At 38.6% G+C, this 26,487-nt stretch overlaps 1 protein-coding gene across 1 annotated transcript in view; it reads left to right on the top strand.

Moving 5' to 3' along the window:
• Positions 1-26,487, top strand: part of PEX7 (peroxisomal biogenesis factor 7) — a 78,824-nt gene that overhangs the window by 16,634 nt on the left and 35,703 nt on the right. The window contains exons 6-8 of the mRNA XM_019967492.2: positions 10,137-10,243; positions 12,127-12,240; positions 14,211-14,266. Coding sequence (XP_019823051.1) covers positions 10,137-10,243; positions 12,127-12,240; positions 14,211-14,266 — 277 coding nt within the window. The remainder of the gene's footprint in view (positions 1-10,136; positions 10,244-12,126; positions 12,241-14,210; positions 14,267-26,487) is intronic.

Consider the following 26,487-nt stretch of genomic DNA (forward strand, 5'->3'; position numbering starts at 1 on the left):
TTTCTTGTATTCCTCCATAAAAACTCTATGCCCATTCCAAAATATTAAAGTTTTTTGTTTTCTAGAACATACTTCTCTTGCTTTTCAGTTAGACAGCTAGTTTTCTTTTCAAAAAACATTATACTAAAGCGTTTATTAGAATTTAAAATTTTCTAATCTTTGAGCTAATTAATAAAAAAGGAGGGTTTGTGGCATAGTAAAAGTTGGGGGAAGCTCTAAAACTCTCACTGTGCCTTTGCCATTTCAAGAGAGACAAGAAAATTTGCTTCCCAAGTTGTGTACTTGCAGTGCCCTTCTTTGCATATTTTCTTTGCTTGAATTGTTTTCCTATATTTCCTATAGGGCATGTGTCTTCTTCAACATAGCTGAGTGCCTTACACAAGCAAACACTACAGTTTTTTGATTACTATTATATAAGCTATGGAAATAACCATATTATCAAATTTTTAAAAACATATTTAAGGTTAATTTTGATTGTCGAAAGGGATATTGTTGGTGAATCATTCAGATCGTTAGTGAATGTCTGCTGTTGTCTGGGCACTGAAGATACACTGAGCATGTAGTCCAGTGGGAAAAAGAGCTGCTAAGAAAAAAAACCTAGGGACAGCAATGATGAGGAGCGTGAAGTTCTTTGAGAAAGAGGTCACAGCACAGTGGTTAGGGACATGGACTATGGAGCTGGACTTCCTGTGATCAGATTCTCCTTTCATTGCCCTTACATGGCTTCAGTCATGCTACTTAACCTCTGTCTCTTCATTCCTCATTTAAAAAATAAGAGTGATAATAATAACCTGTGTTGAGGAGTTTTGATGAGGATTAAGTGGATTAATTCAAATACAAACTTGAAGGCTTAGAACCGTGCCTGGCACAGCATAAGGGCTCTCTGAGTGGCGCCTCCTGTCATTCCCGTGTATGTTCAGGATCCGTGGGAACACAACAAAGGGTTCTTTGAGCTTGAGCTTGTCAAAATTGGCTGGTCAGAGCAACTTCCCTAAGGAAATAGTGTTTCAGCTGCTACCTTATGAACAAGTAGATGAGGAAATGAGAAGTGGGAAGTAAAGGGATGAGTGTGGAGAGTATATGGCATGTTGGAGGAAGATTTGAATGGTCTTTGCATGTATTATGTGCTGTAAGGATTGAGAGTCAGTGCTTACCTGGGAACTAAAACTCTGGGAACCGAGTTTCAGGTAACTTGCTCTGGGTAGAATCTGAAATATCTGCTTGTATAATAACATATACCTATCCAGTGATCCTGAAACCTGGCCCACCATCGCAGTCTGTTGCTGTTGTTTAGTCGCCAAGTCGAGTTTGGCTTTTTTTTCGACTCCATGGACTGTAGCCCACCAGACTCCCCTGTCCATGGGGTTTTCCTGACAATTTCCTTCTCCAGGGGGTCTTCCTGACCCAGGGATCAAACCCGCGGGATCAAACCCACGTCTTCTGCACTGGCAGGTAGATTCTTTACCCCTGAGCCACCAAGGAAGAGGAAGCTTAAAAAAAAAACAGAATTCTAGCCTTCATCTTAGTCCTACTGAATCAGATGCCTCTGAGAGGTGTATGTTTTAATCACCCTAGCCGAGTCTAGTGATGAGCCTGATTTGGGAAACACTGTACTAGTCTGCGATGTTGCTCTGTTTAAGATGTCTAATGAGTAGCTTATTTCTGTTGATTCAATGGAAATTTCGTGTTTATTTTTAATAGAAATATACTTGTCTTTTAAAAACTCTACAGAATGGTTTCAGTGTTGAATTCAAAGAAGTGGTTTCCTAAGATTGAGAACTTAGTTTTTTTCCTGAGTTTTGTCAGTTATAGTTTGAGTTATATTATAGTCTTTTATCCATTAATTCTCTTTGTTTTCTTGCTTATAGACAAGAGTTTGCTATGAAACATACTATAATATTTGCATAAAATCATCTCAGCTGTAAAATTCATGGTTGAGGAACCCAAAGTTGTAAAATATTTGTCTTCACAAATATTAAAAATGATAAGCAGCTTATATAATTGGCAGTCAAGACATAGTTTTATGTCTAATCCTGTGGCATGCATATAGCTAACTATATCATTCAACTGCTTATAACAGTTTATATTTTAAGATAGTATATAATAACATGGGCTTCCCTGGTGGCTCAGATGACAAAGAATCCACCTGCAGTGCAGGAGATCTGAATTCATTCCCTGGGTTGGGACGATCCCCCGGAGAAAGGAATGGCTACCCACTCCAGTATTCTTGCCTGAAGAATTCCATGGACAGAAGAGCCTGGCGGGCTACAGTCCATGGGGTTGTAAGGTGTCGGACACGACTGAACACCTAACACTTTCATTTGCATGAGAATATAATATTTAAGTTTTTCCAAGAATTTGATCACCTTCAAAGTTGTAATACTAAATTTGTCATTAGCTAAGTTAAAACAAACCAAAAGGAAGTAGTACTTTGACATTCAGATCTTCCATAGCAGACTTCTCTAAGGGCATTGCTTTTGTTTAGTTCGTTAAAGTTTTATTCTTACATAATTCACATTTCCAAATTATATGAGATGGAAGGGAAGAATATTTGAGCTCTTTACATGAGGAGGATTAATATGAAGTAAACTTTCTTTTGAACCAAGAAAACCAAATTACTGCTATTACCGACTCCATATAATTGCATAAATCATAGCCATGCCTCAATGTGTGGAGTCCAGCAGTTTGAAAAAAACATCATTCTACTCAAAGAAAAAAGTCATCTGATAGGCATCTGGCATTTCAAATAAATTAAATTATTTGGGCCCAATATGCATCTTTTGCTGTTCATTTCACCTCCTGGTTTCAGATTCACCGTTTACACTCATTCTCTTTACCCAGCTTCTTCTTAATGCCGCAACTTGAATTAGACATGGTAGTAGCCAGCACTTCCTGTACCATATTATGCACTTAAATTCACTGGTTTTGTTGCCAGTGGTGAGTCTGCAACTGATAAGAGAAGCTGGTAATTCAGGTGGGTCTGTGGCACTGCCCCAGGGCCCTGGTAAACGTCTGGCTGACAATGAAAGGCCAGTTGTCTGGAAAATACAATTAAAAAAGCAATATAAATATAGATGTCCTGGTGGCTAAAAGAGTTGAATGAGTCATGGTACCAGTTGGCCAGAAGGTCTCTCCCCTACCTGGCAAATGAAATGAGGAGGAGGAAGTGCCGAATGTGTGCAGCAGAAGAGGAGTTCTCAGCTCCTTCAGAGCACTTCTCACTCTTTTTGTGCTCTTTAAGTTAAATGCCAGAGGGGACAACCTAAACCATAGTCTTTAAAAAAAAAAAAAAAAAAAAAACAACTTTGCCTGACTATGCTGGTGAAGAACCAGAATATTGTCAGAGAAATTTGATAGAGGCATCCACCCAGCCGTTGTGGTTGTTATTTGTTTAATCTTTTGTTGAAGTATATAATACATACACAGAACAGAGCCTAATTATAGCCTGATGAATTTTCACAATGAACACACCTGTGTACTGGGGCTTCCCAGGTGGCACTAGTGGTAAAGAGTCTGCCTGCGCATGTGGGAGACTCCGGAGACCTGGGGTCTCAGGACCCAGGTCAAGAAACAGAATGTTCTCAGAGGCCCCTTTTACATTCTTCCAGTCATTACCCACCCCTGTCCATTCGAGGGTGACCTCTGAACTGCCTCCTAATAGCATCGATTAATGTTACCTGTTTTTATGTTGTGCTGTCTTGGTTTCTTTTGCTCAGCATTATGTTTTGTGAGATTCATCCATATTGTTGCTAAAATTACTAGTTACTTCTTAACTCCTAGTCCACATTTATTGTAATGTTTCGACATTGTAAAGCATTCACATACACCCATAGAATGTAATTATTAGGATGAACATGAGCTCACTGAACTTTAAACAATGCTTTGAAGTGAAGTGAAGTCGCTCAGTCATGTCCGACTCTTTGTGACCCCATGGACTGTAGCCTGCCAGGCTCCTCTGTCCATGGGATTTTCCAGGCAGGAATACTGGAGTGGGTTGCCATGGCCTACTCCAGGGGATCTTCCTGATGCAGGAATCGAACCCATGTCTCCTACATCTTCTGCATTGCAGGTGGATTCTTTACCATCTGAGCCACCAAGGGAGCCCTTCAGACCTGATCGGTTCAGTTCAGTTCAGTTGCTCGGTCGTGTCTGCAACATCCGTCCTTCCAAATGAACATTCAGGACTGATTTCCTTTAGGATGGACTGATTGGATCTCCTTGCAGTCCAAGGGACTCTCAAGAGTCTTCTCCAACACCACGGTTCAAAAACATTAATTCTTCGGTGCTTAGCTTTCTTTATAGTCCAACTCTCACATCCATATATGACTACTGGAGAAACCATAGCCTTGACTAGATGGACCTTTGTTGGGAAAGTAATGTCTCTGCTTTTTAATATGCTGTCTAGGTTGGTCATAACTTTTCTTTCAAGGAGTAAGTGTCCTTTTATTTCATGGCTCCAGTCACCATCTTTAGTGATTTTGGAGCCCAGAAAAATAAATCTGCCACTGTTTCCATTGTTTCTCCATCTATTTTCCATGAAGTGATGGGACTGGATGCCATGATCTTAGTTTTCTGAATGTTGAGCTTTAAGCCAACTTTTTCACTCTACTCTTTCACTTTCATCAAGACGCTCTTTGGTTCTTCTTCACTTTCTGCCATAAGGGTGGTGTCATCTGCATATCTGAGGTTATGATATTTCTCCAGGCAATCTTGATTCCAACATGTGCTTCATCCAGCCCAGTGTTTCTCATGATGTACTCTGCGTATAAGGTAAATAACCACAGTGACAATATACAGCCTTGACATACTCCTTTTCCTATTTGGAACCAGTCTGTTGTTCCATGTCCAGTTCTAACTGTTGCTTGCTGACCTGCATACAGATTTCTCAAGAGGCAGGTCAGGTGGTCTGGGATTCCCATCTCTAAAAATTTTCCATGGTTTATTGTGATCCACACAGTCAAAGGATTTGGCATAGTCAATAAAGCAGAAGTAGATGTTTTTCAGGAGCTCTCTTGTTATTCGATGATCCAGCAATTTGTTGGCAATTTGATCTCTGGTTCCTCTGCCTTTTCTAAAACCAGCTTGAATATATGGAAGTTCATGGTTCACTTATTGCTGAAGCCTGGCTTGGAGAATTTTGAGCATTACTTTACTAGTGTGTGAGATGAGTGCAATTCTGCAGTAGTTTGAGCATTCTTTGGCATTGCCTTTCTTTGGGATTGGAATGAAAACTGACCTTTTCCAGTCCTGTGGCCACTGCTCAGTTTTCCAAATTTGCTGGCATATTGAGTGCAGCACTTTCACAGCATCATCTTTTAGGATTTGAAGTAGCACAACTGGAATTCCATCACCTCCACTAGCTTTGTTTGCAGTGAGGCTTCCTAAGACCCACTTTGACTTCACATTCCAGGATGTCTGGCTCTAGGTGAGTGATCACACCATCGTGATTATCTGGGTCGTGAAGATCTTTTTTGTATAGTTCTTCTGTGTATTCTTGCCACCTCTTCTTAATTATCTTCTGCTTCTGTTAGGTCCATACCATTTCTGTCCTTTATTGTGCCCATCTTTGCGTGAATTGTTCCTTTGGTATCTCTGATGTTCTTGAAGAGATGTCTAGTCTTTCCCATTCTATTGTTTTCCTCTATTTCTTTGCACTGATCAGTGAGGAAGGCTTTCTTATCTCTCCTTACTGTTCTTTGGAACTCTGCATTCAGATGGGTATATCTTTCCTTTTCTCCTTTGCTTTTCACTTCTTTTCAGAGCTGTTTGTAAGGCCTCCTCAAACAGCCATTTTGCTTTTTTGCATTTCTTTTTCTTGGAGGTGGTTTTGCTCCCATCTCCTGTACAATGTCAGAAGCCTCTATCCATAGTTCATTAGGCACTCTATCGGATCTAGTCCCTTAAATCTATTTCTCACTTCCACTGTATAATCGTTAGGGATTTGATTTAGGTCATACCTGAATGGTCTAGTGGTTTTCCCTACTTTCTTCAATTTAAGTCTGAATTTGGCAATAAGTTCATGATCTGAGCCACAGTCAGCTCCCGGTCTTGTTTTTGCTGACTATATAGAGCCTCTCCATCTTTGACTTCAAAGAATATAATCAATCTGATTTCTGTGTTGACCATCTGGTGATGTCCATGTGTAGAGTCTTCTCTTGTGTTGTTGGAAGAGAGTGTTTGCTATGACCAGTGCATTCTCTTGGCAGAACTCTATTAGCCTTCACCCTGCTTCATTCTGTACTCCAAGGCCAAATTTGCATGTTACCCCAGGTGTTTCTTGACTTCCTACTTTTGCATTCCAGTCCCCTATAATGAAAAGGACATCTGTTTCGGGTGTTAATTCTAGAAAGTCTTGTAGGTCTTCATTGAACTGTTCAGCTTCTTCATTACTGGACGGGGCATAGACTTGGATTACTGGGATATTGAATGGTTTGCCTTGGAAACGAACAGAGATCATTCTGTTGTTTTTGAGACTGCATCCAAGCACTGCATTTCGGACCCTTTTGTTGACTATGATGGCTACTCCCTTGCCCACAGTAGTAGATATAATGGTTATCTGAGTTAAATTCACCCATTCCAGTCCATTTTAGTTTGCTGATTCCTAGAATGTCAATGTTCACTCTTGCCATCTCCTGTTTGATCACTTCCAATTTGCCTTGATTCATGGACCTAACATTCCAGGTTCCTTTGCAGTATTGCTCTTTATAGCATCAGACCTTGCTTGCATCACCAGTCACATCCACAACTGGGTGGTGTTTTTACTTTGGCTGTGTCTCTTCATTCTTTCTGGAGTTATTTCTCCACTGATATCCAGCATATTGGGCACCTACTGACCTGGGGAGTTCATCTTTCACTGTCCTATCTTTTTGCCTTTTCATACTGTTCATGGGGTTCTCAAGGCAGGAATACTGAAGTGGTTTGCCATTCCCTTCTCCAGTGGACCACATTTTGTCAGAACTCTCCACCATGACCCATGTTATATGTTATGTCAGACTTGATATAACATAAATTTATGAAATCTAGTGTACATCATTTAAACATTTCCTGTGTTTTAACTGGAAGCCCTGTGATGAATTTAATCTTTTTCTCTGGAGCTAGGCTTTGAGATGGAGAAGGAAATGGCACCCCACTCCAGTACTCTTGCCTGAAAAATCCCATGGACGGAGGAGCCTGGTAGGCTGCAGTCCATGGGGTCGCTAAGAGTCGGACACGACCGAAGCGACTTCACTTTCACTTTCCACTTTCATGCATTGGAGAAGGAAATGGCAACCCACTCCAGTGTTCTTGCCTGGAGAATCCCAGGGACGGGGAGCCTGGTGGGCTGCTGTCTGTGGGGTTGCACAGAGTCGGACACCATTGAAGCGACTTAGCAGCAGCAGCAGCAGCAGGTTTTGAGAGTCTGAAGCTTCAGGTGAATTCCATTCACTGCTGCCATGATGATAAGGAATCACCTCTGCCTACAGGTGGTAACAGTAGAACTTGAGCAACTGTAGGTCTTTGTAGAATTTATTGAAAAGCAACCCCAGAAGGGGAAGGGATGCTTAAACAACCTCAGGACACATTCTCTGTCTCTAATCTGGACTTTTGTCTGCTGGCTGACTTGACTGTGCAGGTCAACTTTCTCCATAAAGTGAAACACATGGCCACCAACAATTCCTCAGTTTTGTAACCTGTAAATTCTCCTGTGTGAGGGGGACTAGCATTATTTTTTCAATTACAGTTCAGAGAAATCCCAAATATCTCCTTTTGGCCAGTCTAGCTGTGCCAGGGGCAGCTTTGTAAGGCAGATATGTTTTTGTGTCTTCCGAAGTATAGTTGGTTTACAAAGTTACGTTAAGTTGCAGTTATACAAAATAGTGATTCACAATTTTTAAAGGTTATACACCATTTATAGTTATTATAAAATATTAGCTATATTCCCTTTGTTGTACAATATATGTTTGTATCTTATTTTATATGTGATAGTTTGTACTTCTTAATCTCCTACCCCTGTATTTTCCTCCTGTCCTTCTCTCACTGAGCTGGTGACCACTGATTTGTTCCCTGTATCTGTGGGTCCGTATGAGGCAGATATTTTATCGTAGGTAAGGAAAATGACAATTCAAGACATTAAGTAACTTGACTGAACGTCAACAACTACTAAATGATTGAGTTGGACTAGAGCTAAGCTCTGAAGCTCCAAAGCCCCTATTCTTAAACTCTACATTTCATTACCACAAGCAGTATAATTCTTATGTTTCTTAACTGACAAAGAAATCAGAAAAAAATTGTCTGAAATTATTGGACTTAGCTAAATGACAAATAATTTAGAATTGGGATGATAGGAAATTAAATGTAGGTAACTAAAGGAAATGTTTAAAAGTTAATGTTTTTCAGTTCAGTTCAGTCACTCAGTCGTGTCCGACTCTTAGCGGCCCCATGAATCGCAGCGCGCCAGGCCTCCCTGTCCATCACCAACTCCCGGAGTTCCCTCAGACTCACGTCTGTCGAGTCAGTGATGCCATCCAGCCATCTCATCCTCTGTCGTCGCCTTCTCCTCCTGACCCCAATCCCTCCCAGCATCAGAGTCTTTTCCAATGAGTCAACTCTTCACATGAGGTGGACAAAGTATTGGAGTTTCAGCTTTAGCATCATTCCTTCCAAGGAACACCCAGGCCTGATCTCCTTTAGAATGGACTGGTTGGATCTCTTTGCAGTCCAAGGGACTCTCAAGAGTCTTCTCCAACACCACAGTTCAAAAGCATCAGTTCTTCGGCGCTCAGCTTTCTTCACAGTCCAACTCTCACATCCATACATGACCACTGGAAAAACCATAGCCTTGACTAGACGGACCTTTGTTGGCAAAGTAATGTCTCTGCTTTTCAATATGCTATCTAGGTTGGTCATAACTTTCCTTCCAAGGAGTAAGCGTCTTTTAATTTCATGGCTGCAGTCACCATCTGCAGTGATTTTGGAGCCCCCAAAAATAAAGTCTGACACTGTTTCCACTGTTTCCCCATCTATTTCCCATGAAGTGGTGGGACCGGATGCCATGATCTTCATTTTCTGAATGTTGAGCTTTAAGCCAACTTTTTCACTCTCCTCTTTCACCTTCATCAAGAGGCTTTTTAGTTCCTCTTCACTTTCTGCCATAAGGGTGGTGTCATCTGCATATTTGAGCTTATTGATATTTCTCCCAGCAGTCTTGATTCCAGCTTGTGCTGCCACTTATTAGCATATCTGCTATATGCTAGAGACCATGCTAACGCTTTACAGAAACTTTATTACACTAAATGTTTTTGTACCATCCTCCGTCCAGGCATTCTGAGGAACTAGTCTCAGAGATATTATACAGCTTGTGCAGGGTCACACAACTACTAAATGGAATCAAGACCATCACAGCATTTTTTTTTTTACATTAACCTGAACTGGCTTTCTCAGAGGATCAGTTATTGTTTGTAATTTACTTTTGATGGAGATATATATATATTCAGAATTTTTCATCTGGTCATTTTCTTGTTTCCTCATATTTTACAAAATTGAAGGCAAACAGCATCTAAAACAGTTAATCAGGGTTGACTCTGTGCAGCTAAGTGGTATAAATTATTTTTGTAGTAATTCAGCATATAATCCTTACATTTTCTCTGCTTGTTTCTTTCAAGGTGAAATCCATACCTCTGGATGGCCCTTTAAAATGTAATAAATGTAAAAGCTAAGATTTGAAATTATCCATTCTGACTTGGACTTTGCACACATTTTACAGTAAAACTGTTACCATTTTGCTTCCTGTAGAATATACTGGTATAGGGTGCTAACTTCACTTACGAGAAACGAGGATTTTCAGAGCCTTTTCCTTTCCTGAAGAAAAATGCATTGGGTGTGTGCTTAGTCACTGTTCTGCTTGTGTCAGTGTGAGATTCAGGTTTTCCTGCTTTGAGTAGATCTAAAAACTTAATATGGTGCCTTATTTTTTGTAGTTGTCACTTTTAGTAGTTCTTATATATTATTACAGTATAAAACAATGTATCTAGTGTATATGACATACAGATGGCAATGTCCTGATAATGGAAGTGGTGTGTTTTCCCCGACTTGTCATCATGGGTACCAAGCATCCAAGTGGTGTGATAAAGAGTGATCAAGCCTTCCTCTTTCACCAGGCGATCAGACTTTGAGAATTTGGGACGTGAAGACAACAGGAGTCAGAATTGTGGTTCCAGCACATCAGGCAGAAATTTTGAGCTGTGACTGGTGTAAATACAATGAGGTACCCTATCTGGTTCTATCCTTAGCTACCGAGCCCTTCCTAACGTTGAAATGTTCTAGATTTTATCTTTGTTTATGTGGACTTGGATAGTGTTTACAGGCCATTAAGTTAGATTCAGTCCCTTTCATTTCTAATTGATGATTGTGAGTGACCTGCATTAGCATTAATTGGATTTAAGTGCACATAAAACAGGCTGAATAAGAAACAGAAATTCTCAAAAGTTCAATAGTGCAGCCTTACTTGTTTGTTTGGGGAACTGCTTTATAATATATATAATTTTTTACTTTATTGCTCTTAACCCTGCCAATTTGTATCATCTTTTGCCTTCATTTCTTGTGCACTTTGCTAGTGAGGCTGCTGAACTATTTGTAACTTGATTTTTACTTTGACAGTCCATTGGTTTTAGGAATTTTCTATTTCATTTTCTCTTAAAAGCCTAACCAAGCTTCATGTTTCTGGAAGATAGCAGTGTCCATTTGCAACCTTTTGCAACTTTCAGCTAACCATACGGGCATATGAATTAGAAATAGAAATGGATTAAACATGTTTTGATATGCCATTTAAATATATTATCTACCTGAAGTGGTCTGTTGACTGTGACAGTTAAGCATAACATATACTTTGTTTTTTTCCCCAATTTTAGTCAATGAAAATTAAGGGAACATTGTATTGGCTGAGTTTTTAAATTAGAAAGAAATAAAATAAATTAAAAGAAGATATAGAACATATTCAAATAATACTTGATTTTAATAAAATTTTCAGTGCCGATGACTACATTTCAAATCTCACCCATGATTTTTCTGAATAAGAAAATAAAATTGTGGACTATATGTTATACTTTCGGGAATTCTAAAAAAGATGCTGATATGTACTTGCTGCTGCTGCTGCTAAGTTGCTTCAGTCGTGTCCAACTCTGTGTGACCCCATAGATGGCCTCCCACCAGGCTCCCCCGTCCCCACGATTCTCCAGGCAAGAACACTGGAGTGGGTTGCCATTTCCTTCTCCAAATGCATGAAAGTGAAAAGTAAAAGTAAAGTCGCCCAGTCGTGTCCGACTCTTAGCGACCCCATGGACTGCAGCCTTCCAGGTCCTCCGTCCATGGGATTTTCCAGGCAAGAGTACTGGAGTGGGTTGCCATTGCCTTCTCCGGATATACACTTGAGAATACTCTAAAAAATGTTTTAAAAACAATCTCTGAAGCTTTTTAAAAATGAGCTTATATTGAAGTCCAAAATGTCAGACAATGGATTACTGCCCTGGTTCATGTGAAGTAGGGCTGAGTGTGGACCCAGCTCTTGGCTTATTCAGCCGTGAACTCTGGGTTCACCTAGGGTTCTAGATAGGAGACTACCCACTATTTGCATAAATTCTCAGATAGAGTTAGCTATTACATTAAGACATGGTCCATGAGAGTTAGGAGCAATGATTGATTAGGAAAACAACATGTAATCTATACCTTTGCCCTTTCAAATATTTGTGAATTAGCAGTCTCTTGCCTTTTAACGCCTGGTAGAAACCTCAGAGGATGCTGAAGAGACAGGTGGGCTCTTTTGCCAGGTGTACTTTTTAATAACTTGTGTCCTTATTAGTATCCCTAAAAGTAGACGGGAGAAGCTACAATGTGAGACTATGCCTTTTTCTCTTGTGCACTGTGTTCCTTTATATACCTAAGGCATATTGAGTTCCTTTTCTTTCAAGTCATACTAAGTTTTGCTTTTGATGTATATTTTAACTCCTTTCTATAATGTTATGTAACTTTTCAAGAATGACTCCTGGGTTCAGATTAAATAAGTACCAGAAAATAGGAAATATTTCCAGTAGGAAAGCTTGGCTACTGCATAATTGTAAAGAGTCGCACTTAACCTTGCTTTATTGTTTTCAGAATTTGGTGGTGACAGGGGCGGTTGATTGTAGTTTGAGAGGCTGGGACTTGAGGAATGTACAACAACCTGTGTTTGAACTTCTCGGTCACACCTATGCTATTAGGAGAGTGAAAGTAAGTTTTTATCCTTTCTTTTTCTACACAGAACAAAAAGATAGATACTGTCAATGAAGTACATTTAAAAGGTGTTTAAGGGATGGGGTTATTGATTCTTTTTTTTTTTTTGCGTTTTGTTACCCAGTGAATGGTAGTAAACATTGAAAGCTAAAATTAGGTAAAACACTGGAATGATTATTGAGTGACTTATAACAATATAGTCAGGTGGTACTCAGGAGTGAATAAAAATGTTCTTCTCATTCTGTCATCCCCATGCTACTATTTCTGTTAAAACTTTATTGTAATTTAGTTTTAGTATTATAGTCTTTATAATTTTTCATTCAGTGGAAAAGTTTATTTTGTTGAAACTTGTACAGAGAGGTGGTTAATTCTTTCTTTTCCCTAACATGATTATATATATGAATGTTCACAAAAGTTATAATAGAAAAATTTCCACTTTGTAAATAGTAGAGATAACTTTTTTCTTCTGCTTCTCCTGAATTTGTCAGGTTGTAAAGTGACTAACGTTAGTTTTCCAGCTTTTTTTTTTTTTTTTTTTGGTTTGTTGGGTCCTTGTTACTCCACGGGGCATTCTCTGGTTACGGCAGGCGGGGACGTCTCACTGTGCTGGCTTCTCTTCTTATGGACCAGCAGGCTCTAGAGCGCCGGCTCAGTACTTGTGGTGCATGGGCTTCATTGCATGTGGGTAGCCTCCTGGACCAGGGATCAAACATGTGTTTCCTGCATTGGCAAGTGTATTCTTAACCACTGAACCACCAGGGAAGTCCTTCCCAGCTTTTATTTAGGTAAATTTTGCTAAGTCACTGTGGAAAACATCTTATTAAGGGACATCTCCCAATTTAATTTTTGATTTTTTACATTATAGATAAGTACCTTTTTGATCTTTTAATTAAGATAGTTATGTTATTCCTATTTTTAAAATTCTAAATTGCAGTTAATATTTAAAATTTTTCAGGTTATAACTCAAAATATGAGACCCAGTGCCCAGATTTTTTTTGAATGGCACACAAGTTTTGGTAGTTAAAAAATGTTTTCTGTATATACTTCATAATTCTGAGAATGAAATAGGGTGAAATAGTGAAAGTGTTTTGCAAACTGTGAAGAAATTCAAATGTAAGTATATATGTGTCTATAAACATTTAAACTACTGGTAAGAAAAACGCTGAGGAAATAAAATTACAGTGGGCAGCCAGTTAAAAGATGTATATTAATACTTGTATATTACCTGTCTTTAAAATTTGTAATTTTTGACCTTGATATCATTTTCATTAGATGTGATATACAAATAGCATAAAAATTATTTTAAAACTTTTAACATTTAAATGTTTGATGCTTGTACCTAATAGCAGTCATAAAATATATTTACAAGATTGGTAAGTTATATAATTATATGTGTGAATCGTCATACACTTATGTCCTTTAGATTCGTAGAAGTTAATTTTGGATAGCCAATATGAAATTGTGCTTAATTTTTCCAGAATAGCAACATTTAGGAAATATTTAATTCTAAATAAGATTTAAAAAGCTTGAGAAATGACTTTCTTTGAAGAATGTAAAAACAACCATTTTTCCTGTAGGTGGATACTTAAAAGACTAAAGGATTTTTGCCTCAAATTAAAGCATAATAAGGTTTGGAAAAGCATACTTAAAAATTTTTTATTGGAGTATAGTTGAGTTACAATGTTGTGTTAGTTTCACATGTACAGCAAAGTGAATCAGTTATACATATACATATATCCATTCTTTTTTTAGATTCTTTTCCCATATACAGTATTACAGAGTATTGAGTAGAGTTCTCTGTGCTATATAGTAGGTCCTTATTAGTTATCTATTTGACATATAGTAGTGTCTGTACTTCTGACAGTCCTGTCTAGACATTGTAATAATGTTCATGGGAATGATCTTATGAAGTACCATGTTATAATTACAGTTAACCTCAAAAAGGACTTTTTTGTTTTCTTTTGTAGTTTTCACCATTTCATGCTTCTGTGCTGGCCTCTTGTTCCTATGATTTTACTGTAAGGTACAGTTGTTTTTGATATGTTTCACTGTAAAATACCAAGTACCATTTGTGTCTTTATAACTTTTATTAAGGATATGTTTATTTTGCTAATATAAAAATAATCTGAGCTGGAAACATGATAATATTTTCTACTGGGATTAATATTATATTTTCCTGTTTTTATGATCTAGTGACATGGATGAATGAATTCTTTATTATTTCAAGATTTGCTTGATCTTTCTATTTAAGTCTTTTTTCCTGACTGTTCTTCCTAAAGTAATATCTTCCTATGCCATAGATTGACTAGCTAGTACCTTTTTAAATTTAGATTTCAAAAGTTGTGAAATCTTATTTGCTTAGGTCTAATTATATAAATCTTACGGCTAAAATTTATATTAAAAAAACAACATGAATGTATGTATGTTTGTGGATGACTGTATGTATGTGTGTATACATGTGTATCTATGTATGAATATGTATATATGTATCTCTAATCATAGCCCCAGTTCTGATCCCACACCACACAGGGTTCATTCTACTTTTTCTCCTTTTCCAGATTTATAACTCCTGTTTTTTATTATTTACGAAATTTTTACTTACTTGCTATTCTAGAATTCTAGGAAAGTAGTTTGGAAATCACTTTGTATCAATTCATAAGGATCTTTTTCATTCTGCATAATAACTCCTTTATGTACATATACTATAGTTTATTCAGTTATTCTCCTATATATGGATATTTAACTTGTTTCAAGTATTTTATAAATAACAGTGCCACAATGAATAATAACCTTGTATGTGCATATGTTCACATCACTAGAGAATTAGCTTCAGAATATATTCCCAGAAGTGGGATTGCTAAATTAAAAGGTAATGATATAAATATATATCTTCTGTTTTGTTATATATATATATATATTCGTTGTATATTCCTACCCATGAGGAATATTCCAGTTTCCATTCCAAGCAATAGTGTTTGAGAGTGCCTGTTTCTCTACCATCTAAGGATCATTGATTCTTTAGGGGTTTCCAAGTTCATAATCATAACATCTATAAATATAGTTTTACATCTTCAGGTTCTGATGCCCCTAATTGATTTCTCTGATTGCCTTGACAGATACCTCTATTACAGTGTTAAATAGTGTTATAGTGAAGTGAAATTCAGACATAAATTGAAGAAAATAGGGGAAACCACTAGACCATTCAGGTAGGACCTAAATCAAATCCCTTATGATTACACAGTGGAAGTGACAAATAGATTCAAGGGAGTAGATCTGATAGAGTGCCTGAAGAACTATAGGCAGAGGTTCTTGACATTGTATAGGAGGCAGGGATCAAGACCATCCCCAAGAAAAAGAAATACAAAAAGGCAAAATGGTTGTCTGAGGCGGCCTTACAAATAGCTCTGAAAAGAAGAGAAGTGAAAGGCAAAGGAGAAAAGGAAAGATATACCCATTTGAATGCAGAGTTCCAAAGAATAGCAAGGAGAGATAAGAAAGCCTTCCTCACTGATCAGTGCAAAGAAATAGAGGAAAACAATAGAATGGGAAAGACTAGAGATCTCTTCAAGAAAATTAGAGATACCAAAGGAACAATTCATGCAAAGATGGGCACAATAAAGGACAGAAATGGTACAGACCTAACAGAAGCAGAAGATACTAAGAAGAGGTGGCAAGAATACACAGAAGAATTATACAAAAAATATCTTCATGACCCAGATAGTCACAATGGTGTGATCACTCACCTAGAGCCAGACATCCTGGAATGTGAAGTCAAGTGGGCCTTAGGAAGCCTCACTACAAACAAAGCTAGTGGAGGTGATGGAATTCCAGTTGTGCTACTTCAAATCCTAAAAGATGATGCTGTGAAAGTGCTGCACTCAATATGCCAGCAAATTTGGACAACTCAGCAGTGGCCACAGGACTGGAAAAGGTCCGTTTTCATTCCAATCCCAAAGAAAGGCAATGCCAAAGAATCTTCAAACTACCACACATTTGCACTCCTCTCACATGTTAGTAAAGTAATGCTCAAAATTCTCCAGGCCAGGCTTCAGCAATAAGTGAACCATGAACTTCCATATATTCAAGCTGGTTTTAGAAAAGCAGAGGAACCAGAGATCAAATTGCCAACATTTGTTGGATCATCGAATAACAAGAGAGCTCCAGAAAAACATCTATTTCTGCTTTATTGACTATGCCAAAGCCTTTGACTGTGTGGATCACAACAAACTGTGGAAAATTCTTAAAGAAATGGGAATACCAGACCACCTGACCTGCCTCTTGAGAAATCTGTATGCAGGTCAGGAAGCAACAGTTAGAACTGGACATGGAACAACAGACTGGTTCCAAATAGGAAAAGGAGTTCGTCAAGGCTGTGTATTGTCACTGTGCCTATTTAACTTATGTGCAGAGTGCATCATGAGAAATGCTCATGATGAAGCGTTTGGATGGATGAAGCACATGCTGGAATCAAGATTGCCAGGAGAAATATGAATAACCTCAGATATGCAGATGACACCACCCTTATGGCAGAAAGTGAAGGACTAAAGAGCCCCTTGATGATAGAGAAAGAGGAGAGTGAAAAAGTTGACTTAAGACTCAGCATTCAGAAAACAAAGATCATGGCATCTGGTCCCACCACTTCATGGCAAATAGATGGGGAAACAGTGGAAACAGTGGCAGATTTTAGTTTTTTGGGCTCCAAAATCACTGCAGATGGTGACTGCAGCCATGAAACTGAAAGACCTTTGCTCCTTGGAAGAAAAGTTATGACCAACCTAGACAGTTATTAAAAAGCAGAGACATTATTTTGCCGACAAAGGTCCATCAAGTCAAAGTTATGGTTTTTCCAGTAGTCATGTATGGATGTGAGAGTTGGACTGTAAAGAAAGCTGAGCGCTGAAGAATTGATGCTTTTGGTCTGTGGTGTTGGAGAAGACTCTTGAGAGTCCCTTGGACTGCAAGGAGATCCAGCCAGTCCATCCTAATGGAAATCAGGTCCTGAATATTCATTGGAAGGACTGATGCTGAAGCTGAAACTCCAATACTTTGCCACCTGATGCGAAAAACTGACTCATTGGAAAAGACTCTGATGCTGGGAGGGATTGAGGGCAGGAGGAGAAGAGGACGACAGAAAATGAGATGGTTGGATGGCATCACCAACAGAATGGACGTGAGTTTGAGTAAACTCCAGGAGTTGGTGATGGACAGGGAGGTCTGGCGTGCTGTGGTTCATGGGGTCACAACGAGTCAGACAGGACTGAGCGACTGAACTGAAGTGAAAGTGAAAGTTACTCAGTTGTTTCTGACTCTCTGTGACCCCATGGACTATATAGTCCATGGAATTCTCCAAGCTGAAATACTGGAGTGGGTAGCCATTCCCTTCTCCAGGATATCTTCCCAACCAGGAATCGAACCCAGGTCTCCCACATTGCAGGTGGATTCTTTACCAGCTGAGCCACAAAGGAAGCCCAAGAATACTGGAGTGGGTAGCCTATCCCTTCTCCAGAGGATCTTCCCAACCCAGGAATTGAATCTGGGTCTCCTGCATTGCAGGCGGATTCTTTACCAACTGAGCTATCAGGGAAGACAAGTGTTAAAGAGAATGTCTTAATTCATGTGTTTAGTGAAAATACCTCTGTTTCCCTGTTTAAAGAAGGATGCTGACTTTAAAACAAAGTGTATATTTATCATGCTAAGAAAGTATTCATTGATGCTTGTTTTGTTGAGTGTTTTTTTTTAGAATCAGGAATGGGTCTTAAGATTTGTTAAAGGCTTTTTCAGCATCTATGGAGATGATCATGATTTTTCTTTTTTGAGCTATTTGTGTGATGTGTTTTATTAATGGATCAAATCAGCCTTGCATTCTTAGACCACATCTCTCCTATTCTTTGTATATCATTTTCTTACACATAGAACAAGATATTTTGTTGGATTTTGTCTGGTAGTACTTTATTTAGAACTTTTATATCAATATTCAGAGGTGATTTTGGCCTATATGTGTTGCTAATCATATGCATATCTCTAATCATACCCCTAATTCTGGACCCACACCACACAGGGTTTATGTAGGGATTTAAGTTTTTCTACATTTTTTAAGCTTCTGAACAGTTTTTGCAATATAGAGGATATTTGGTTTTTGCAGCTTTGATAGACTTTCTTTGTGAAACCATCTGGGCATGGGTCTTTTTGTGGAGTACTTCCTGATAACTCTATTTATTCTATGGGAATTTTTCTCTTTAAACTTCCTGTCTCTAATGTGATCAGTTTAGGAAATTATCCTCTGCTTATGGGTTTTCACATTTATTTATATAAATGTCTATAGTGTCATGACTTTTTCATTTCTTCTGATTCAGTGATATTTCTCTATTATTTTTGATTTTGTATATTTGTGATTTCTACTTTAACTTATCTAATGGTATGTTTATTTTGTTATTTTTTTCTTAAGCATACAAAATTTTGATTTGTTAATGAGAACTATTGTTTTTCTATTCAGTACCTCATTAATTATTGCCTTTATTTCCTTCTTGGTACTTTCTTTGGGCTTACTTTGTTCTTTTCCATGGTTTGAACTGAGAATTTACTTATTTTTATTCTTTCATCATGTTAATAAAGTGTTTAATAATATGAATTTTCTTCTAGTTTTTATTTCATTTGTAACCCATGAATTCTGATACGTATATTTTCATTATTGTTAAAAAATATGTAACTTCTATTTGTGTTTCATGTTTCTTCCAAGAGTTATTTAGAAGGAAGTTATTTAATTCCCATATGAGAATACTTTTTAATTTTTGAAAATTTGTGAATAATTTCTAGTTTTATTGCATTGTGATCAGAGAATACTATGTTTTAGTCATTCTGTTTTAAGGGGGGGAACCTAATAAAAGGTCAATTTTTTGGATGTTACATATGCAGTTGAGAAGGTTTAATCTCTGCTTTCACTTTGTAAATTTAAATATATAACTATGCATATGTGCATGCCAGGTTGCTTCAGTTGTGTCCAACTTTGTGATCTTAATGACTGTGGCCCACCAGGCTCCTCTGTCCATGGGATTTTCTGGGCAAGAATACTGGAGTGGGTTGCCATGCCCTCCTCCAGCGGATCTTCCTGACCCAGGGATTGATAGCAGGTCTCTTATATCTCCTGCGTTGGCAAGCAGGTTCTTTACCACTAGTGCCACCTTATAACCATAAGCTCTGCTAAGTAATTATGTTATTTGGATCATCAGTATCCTTTCTTACTCCTAGTTCACGTAATCTGTTTTGTACCAAGAGTGGAATATTTAAAAATCCTATTATCAGTGGGCCTCTATCTATGTCTCCCTGAATCTATTTTAGATTTGACTTCATAAGGACATATGCTGTATTATTTGGTGCATAGATATTTATAATATACATTTAGTGAACTGAAACTTTTAACATAAAAGAGAGTCTAACTTTGACACAGTTAATTGCTTTTAGTTTTAATTACAGTTTATCACTTATTGATATCATTGCTCCTGCTTTCATATTGTTTCCATCTTCCAGATACCTTTTTCTGTACTTTTAGCTTTTTTGATCCATGTTGTTTTTGGTATGGCTCTCGTATAGAGCATATATTTGGGTTTTGCTCAGTGAACTAAATAAAAAATCTTTTTGTTATAATATGCAAGTTTAGTTTGTTGCTTCAGTTGAGTTCAGTTCAGTTGCTCAGTCGTGTCCGACTCTTTGCGACCCCGTGTGTTGCAGCACGCCAGGCCTCCCTGTCCATCACCAACTCCCGGAGTTCACTTAAACTCACGTCCATCGAGTTGGTGATGCCATCCAGCCATCTCATCCTCTGTCGTCCCCTTCTCCTCCTGCCCCCAATCCCTCCCAGTATCAGAGTCTTTTCCAATGAGTCAGCTCTTCGCAAGAGGTGGCCAAAGTACTGGAGTTTCAGCTTTAGCATCATTCTTTCCAAAGAAATCCCAGGGCTGATCTCCTTCAGAAGGGACTGGTTGGATCTCCTTGTGGTCCAAGGGACTCTCAAGGGTCTTCTCCAACACCACAGTTCAAAAGCATCAATTCTTCAGCACTCAGCTTTCTTCATAGTCCAACTCTTGCATCCACACATGACCACTGGAAAAACCATAGCCTTGACTAGACGGACTTTTGTTGGCAAAGTAATGTCTCTGCTCTTGAACATGCTATCTAGGTTGATCATAACGTTCCTTCCAAGGAGTAAGCGTCTTTTAATTTCATGGCTGCAGTCACCATCTACAGTGATTTTGGAGCCCAACAAAAAAAAGTCTGACACTGTTTCCACTGTTTCCCCATCTATTTCTCATGAAGTGATGGCACCGGATGCCATGATCTTCATTTTCTGAATGTTGAGCTTTAAGCCAACTTTTTCACTCTCCACTTTCACTTTCATCAAGAGGCTTTTGAGTTCCTCTTCACTTTCTGCCATAAGGGTGGTGTCATCTGCATATCTGAGGTTATTGATATTTCTCCCGGCAATCTTGATTCCAGCTTGTGTTTCTTCCAGTCCAGCGTTTCTCATGATGTACTCTGCATAGAAGTTAAATAAACAGGGTGACAATATACAGCCTTGACGTACTCCTTTTCCTATTTGGAACCAGTCTGTTGTTCCATGTCCAGTTCTAACTCTTGCTTCCTGACCTGCATACAAATTTCTCAAGAGGCAGGTCAGATGGTTGGGTACTCCCATCTCTTTCAGAATATTCCACAGTTTATTGTGATCCACACAGTCAAAGACTTTGGCATTGTCAATCAAGCAGAAATAGATGTTTTTCTGGAACTCTCTTGCTTTTTCGATGATCCAGCAGATGTTGGCAATTTGATCTCTGGTTCCTCTGCCTTTTCTAAAACCAGCTTGAACATATGGAAGTTCATGGTTCATGTATTGCTGAAGCCTGGCTTGGAGAATTTTGAGCATTACTTCACTAGCATATGTGATGAGTGCAAATGCGTGGTAGTTTGAAGATTCTTTGGCATTGCCTTTCTTTGGGATTGGAATGAAAACTGACCTTTTCCAGTCCTGTGCCCACTGCTGAGTTGTCCAAATTTGCTGGCATATTGAGTGCAGCACTTTCACAGCATCATCTTTCAGGATTTGGAATAGCTCAACTGGAATTCCATCACCTCCACGAGCTTTGTTCGTAGTGATGCTTTCTAAGGCCCACTTGAATTCACATTCCAGGATGTCTGGCTCTAGGTGAGTGATCACACCATCGTGATTATCTTGGTCGTGAGATCTTTTTTGTACAGTTCTTCTGTGTATTCTTGCCACTTCTTCTTAATATCTTCTGCTTCTGTTAGGTCCATACCATTTCTGTCCTTTATCGAGCCCATCTTTGCATAAAACGTTCCCTTGATATCTCTAATTTTCTTAAGGAGATCTCTAGTCGTTCCCATTCTATTGTTTTCCTCTGTCTCTTTGCACTGATCACTGAGGAAGGCTTTCTTATCTCTTCTTACTATTCTTTGGAACTCTGCATTCAGATGCTTATATCTTTCCTTTTCTCCTTTACTTTTCATTTCTCTTCTTTTCACAGCTATTTGTAAGGCCTCCCAGACAGCCATTTTGCTTTTTTGCATTTCTTTTCTATGGGAATGGTCTTCATCCCTGTCTCCTGTACAGTGTCACAAACCTCATTCCATAGTTCATCAGGCACTCTATCTATCAGATCTAGACCCTTAAATCTATTTCTCACTTCCACTGTATAATCATAAGGGATTTGATTTAGGTCATACCTGAATGGTCTAGTGGTTTTCCCTTCTATCTTTAATTTAAGTCTGAATTTGGCAATAAGGAGTTCATGATCTGAGCCACAGTGAGCTCACAGTCAGTTTGTTGCTTACTTATGTCCAACTCTTTGTGACCCCATAGACTCTAGCCTGCCAGGCTCCTCTGTCCATGGTATTTTCCAGGCAAGAATACTGGAGTGGGTTGCAATTTCTTTCTCCAGGAGATTTTCCCCACCCAGGAATCAAATGGGTTTCCTGCATTGCAGGCACATTCTTTACCAACTGATCCACCAGGGAAGCTTTAACTTATTCATATTTCTTGAGAAAAATACACTTGGTAGCAAGTCTGTTGTATTTTGTTATGATTATTCTGCCTTATGTTGTGTTTATTGTTCCTGTATGTGATATATTTTGTGTTGTATTTTGATTTTTTGCTCTTTTATTTAAAAAATTATATTTAAGTAAGTTTTTTTGCTTTGTTTTAGTGGTTGCCTTTGGTCTTATAAGTTTTGTAATGCTTTTATTCCCTTTATTTTATTTACATTTAAAGAAAAGAAAAAACAGAACAGTTCATTCAGTTCTCATATCTGCTGACTCTGGCAACCACTAATCTCTGTTTTCTGTTTCTGTAAGCTTGTTTGGTTTTTGTTTATCTATATTGTTGCAGTTGGCACAGTTTCATTCTTCTCTTATGGCTGAATAATATTCCATTGTATTCATATGCCACAGTTTCTTTATCCTTTCATCTGTTGATGGACACTTTGGTTGCTTCCATATTTTGACTATTGTAAATAACGCTGTGAGGAACATGGGGATACATATATCTTTTCATGTTAATGTTTTGGTTTCCTTCAGATAAAAATCCAGCACTGAAATTGTTCGATCGTATGGTATTCTATTTTAAAATTTTTGAGGAACCTCTCTACTGTTTTCCATAGTGGCTACACCAATTTGCATTTCCACCAGTGATGCACTGTGGTTCCCATCCTTGCCAATACTTTCAACAGTAAGCTCATCAAATCTTGTTCAATAGGTTTATAGAACTTTATTTCCAGCCCTTCCTCTTCTCTGGGTATTCAGTGGATCGGGCTGAAAATTCCATCCCTTTAGTCACATGAGACTATGTAAGGACTCCATCTTAAGTCACCTTATTAGCATAACCTCAGGTGTGCTCCAGAGGGAGTCCTTATAAACAAATACATTCCTTTATTCGGGCTTCCCTGGTGGCTCAGAGGTTAAAGCATCTGCCCGCAATGTGGAAGACCTGGGTTTGATCCCTGGGTCAGGAAGATCTGCTGGAGAAGGAAATGGCAGCCCATTCCAGTACTTTTACCTGGAAAATGCCATGCTCGGAGGAGCCTGGAAGGCTACAGTCAATGGGATCGCAGAGTTGTACACGACAGAGCAACTTCACTTCTTCCTTTGTTTGGGAATTTCCAGGGGTTTTAGGAGCTCTGTGCCAGGAACTGCAGGTAAAAATCAAATATCATTCTTATTGTGTTATACTGATCTAGGTCAAGTTTTTCTTTGTGTCTCCAAATGCTTGTTTGGAGATACTAATTCCATTTAGAATGTTATATTACAGTTTTCTTACACTTTGCTATTTAATTTTTTGAGGTGATATTTTCTCAGGTGAATTGTTTGAGTTTATGACATCAATTAAAAAATTGTTTTTTTGACAATAGAGTAAGACTATATGTTTCTACATGTCTGTGTACAGGATTGATGCTTTAGGACTGGTAGCTTTCTTTCCTTTTAGTCTTCTTTTCCCTTTAAACTATTAACTTGCTAAAATACCACCTTCTGTCCTGTGCACTTTAAAATCTGTACTCTATTCTATGCTAAGCTTTTCAGTATTTTCACTCATAGGATGGGCTTTCTCTTTGTGGTGGTAGTTTTAAATCAGTTTTTGACCTGATCCTAGCTCTTCTCTGTTCTGTTCAGTTTTTCCTAAATTCCCCTTGCTGTTCAATAAAGCTTAGATCTAGAACATGGGAGAATGCACACTGAGATTCTGATTTTCTTCTTTTTACATGTAATTACAAGTTGGGATTTGTTAAAGACCTGAGTTTTATTTGTTCTTTTTGCTGTTCTGTATTGGTTTCTGTGAGGATACACTAAGAGGTTTGGATTTACATGGCCTCATTACTTCAACTACCCAGTATTCCTTTCTCCTTTACTTCTAAGTCAGTATTTGATATGGCAGAAGCTATGTAACTTTGTTTGTGTGGAATGTAATTCTAATAGAATAAATTACAACAATGCCTGAGGAGGAATTACATGCCCTAACTCAGTTTTTTTGGACTGATCCAATACAAGCAGGCAGACACGCTGGGGAGCATAATCACACTAAATCTTCCAGCTCTCAATTAAAAGGATACCATGACCAATTTTTTTTTATGTAATAGTCTGTATAAAATAGTATGGAGTGATTATAGAATTTTTAGCATGGGAGCCAAAAAATGGCTACATGGTAGACAGGAGGAAAACCTATCAGTTGTTCACCACCCTCCCCAGGCTCTTCCAGACTGCATCTGTGGAGCTGAATCATGGGCTAGAGGTGAGGGCTGTAAGTATGGATTTGAAGGCCGTTAACTTAGATGGTTTAGTCCAGAAGAATGCATCAATCAGAGGGAGATAAGTTTAGAGAAAGAAGAGCAAGCCAAACAAACAATCTCTAGGAGGGAATTAATGTTGGAAGGAAGAAGGGAATAGGTTACCCAAAACAAGAGGAGACCTCCGAGCATGTAGTATGTCAGAGAAACTGCAGGCGAAGATGTCAACTACACGTGGGTGGCCTGCGTAATGTGAGATCCTCCAGATAGGCTAAACAAGACAAAGAGTGAGCTTGGGATCCTCTCTCTTACATAGTGTCACTTGTGGGCTCAGAGGAGATTTCTAAATATAGAATCCAGTTCCTGGATTTCAGAATCTCTTCTGGAGTTTGAAGCTGATTGCCAAAGGCTTGAAAACTGAAGTGGGGGCATTACTCTTTGGACATCTTAAATCCATTTCACTGACCTTTTCTAATTAAAGGGGAAAACCTAGTGACTACTTGTTCTTGCTTTTCAGAATTGTCATTATGATCTTAATTTTACTGACCAGTCCCTGTTTTATCTATATACTTGCTGCTGCTGCTTCAGTCGTGTCCGACTCTGTGCGACCCTATAGGCGGCAGCCCACCAGGCTCCCCCGTCCCTGGGATTCTCCAGGTGAGAACACTGGAGTGGGTTGCCATTTCCTTCTCCAGGGGATCTTCCCAACCCAGGGATCAAACCTGGTCTCCTGCATTGCAGACAAACGCTTTACCGTCTGAGCCACCAGGGAAGCCCATCTATATACTTAAGTATCCCTAAACACACAGTTGGGAGATGCCTCACTTTTGTTGATGTAGGTTTATCTCAGGAATATTTGTCCAGATTGGGCTTTTGAACGCAAACTGTAGTACTCTAAAATCTTGTAGGTACCTAACTATGCTCAGAAATCATTGCAGTTTTGTGGCACAGAGTCTTCCCTTCAGTTTTTAATTGAAGTATAGTTGATTTATAATATTGTATTAGTTTCAGGTGTATTTCATAGTGATTCACTCCTTTTATAGATTCTTTTTTCTCTCCACTTTTAAGAATTAGGCTCTGCTTTTTTCCTGAATCCTGAGCAGGACTAGAGATTGCGAGATAGATGTTCAGTGCTTCTGGGGAGAGAGAGATGGCTAGGTCTTGGTTCTGTGACATACTGCAAGATCAAAAACATCACCGGTAAACATTTGGCAAGATTATGATCATAATTAGGTAATGTGAGATCTTTAACATAGTTGAAAAAGACTTCAAATAGGCAATTTTGTCTATATAACTAGAGTTTAGGTTTCTTTACTATAAAAATGGAATGTCCTCACAAGCTTGCAGTGATTGAAGAACTGCGTAAAAGGACATACTTGAAAATACCATGCTAATTCTTTACCTAGGTTTCCAGTCTTTACTTCTCTTCTTAAATCCCCTCCCCTGTCTTATTCCCTGCACTTTAAGCAAACCACCTTATCTCTTTCTTTAAAACAAAATAATTGTAGGGCTCAAACACAAATTATCTTAATTTTTTCTGTGCTGTGCTTAGTCGTTCAGTCGACTCTTTGTGACCCCATGGACTGTAGCCCGCCAGGCTCTTCTCTCCATGGGGATTCTTCAGGCAAGAATTCTGGAGTGGATTGCCATGCCCTCCTCCGGGGGATCTTCCCAACCCAGGGATCGAACCCATGCCTCTCATGTCTCCTGTATTGGCAGGTGGGTTCTTTACCATCTGAGCCACCAGGGAAGCCCTAACTTTCACTGCAAACCTGTAAATTCATCTAAATCTGTACCTAGCCATTTCTTCTGTGCTAATCAGAACCTGTGCACATGAGTGGTTTTAATCCCATACACTTGTATGTCCTTCAGCACTTTTTTCCATGCCTTCTTTGTGTTGTATCATCAGTCTGCAACTTTCTCCTCAGCCTGTAACTTCTTCCTGTATCCTGTATTTTCC

Source organism: Bos indicus, chromosome 9 (genome assembly GCF_029378745.1).
Source record: "Bos indicus isolate NIAB-ARS_2022 breed Sahiwal x Tharparkar chromosome 9, NIAB-ARS_B.indTharparkar_mat_pri_1.0, whole genome shotgun sequence".
Lineage (NCBI taxonomy): Eukaryota > Metazoa > Chordata > Mammalia > Artiodactyla > Bovidae > Bos > Bos indicus.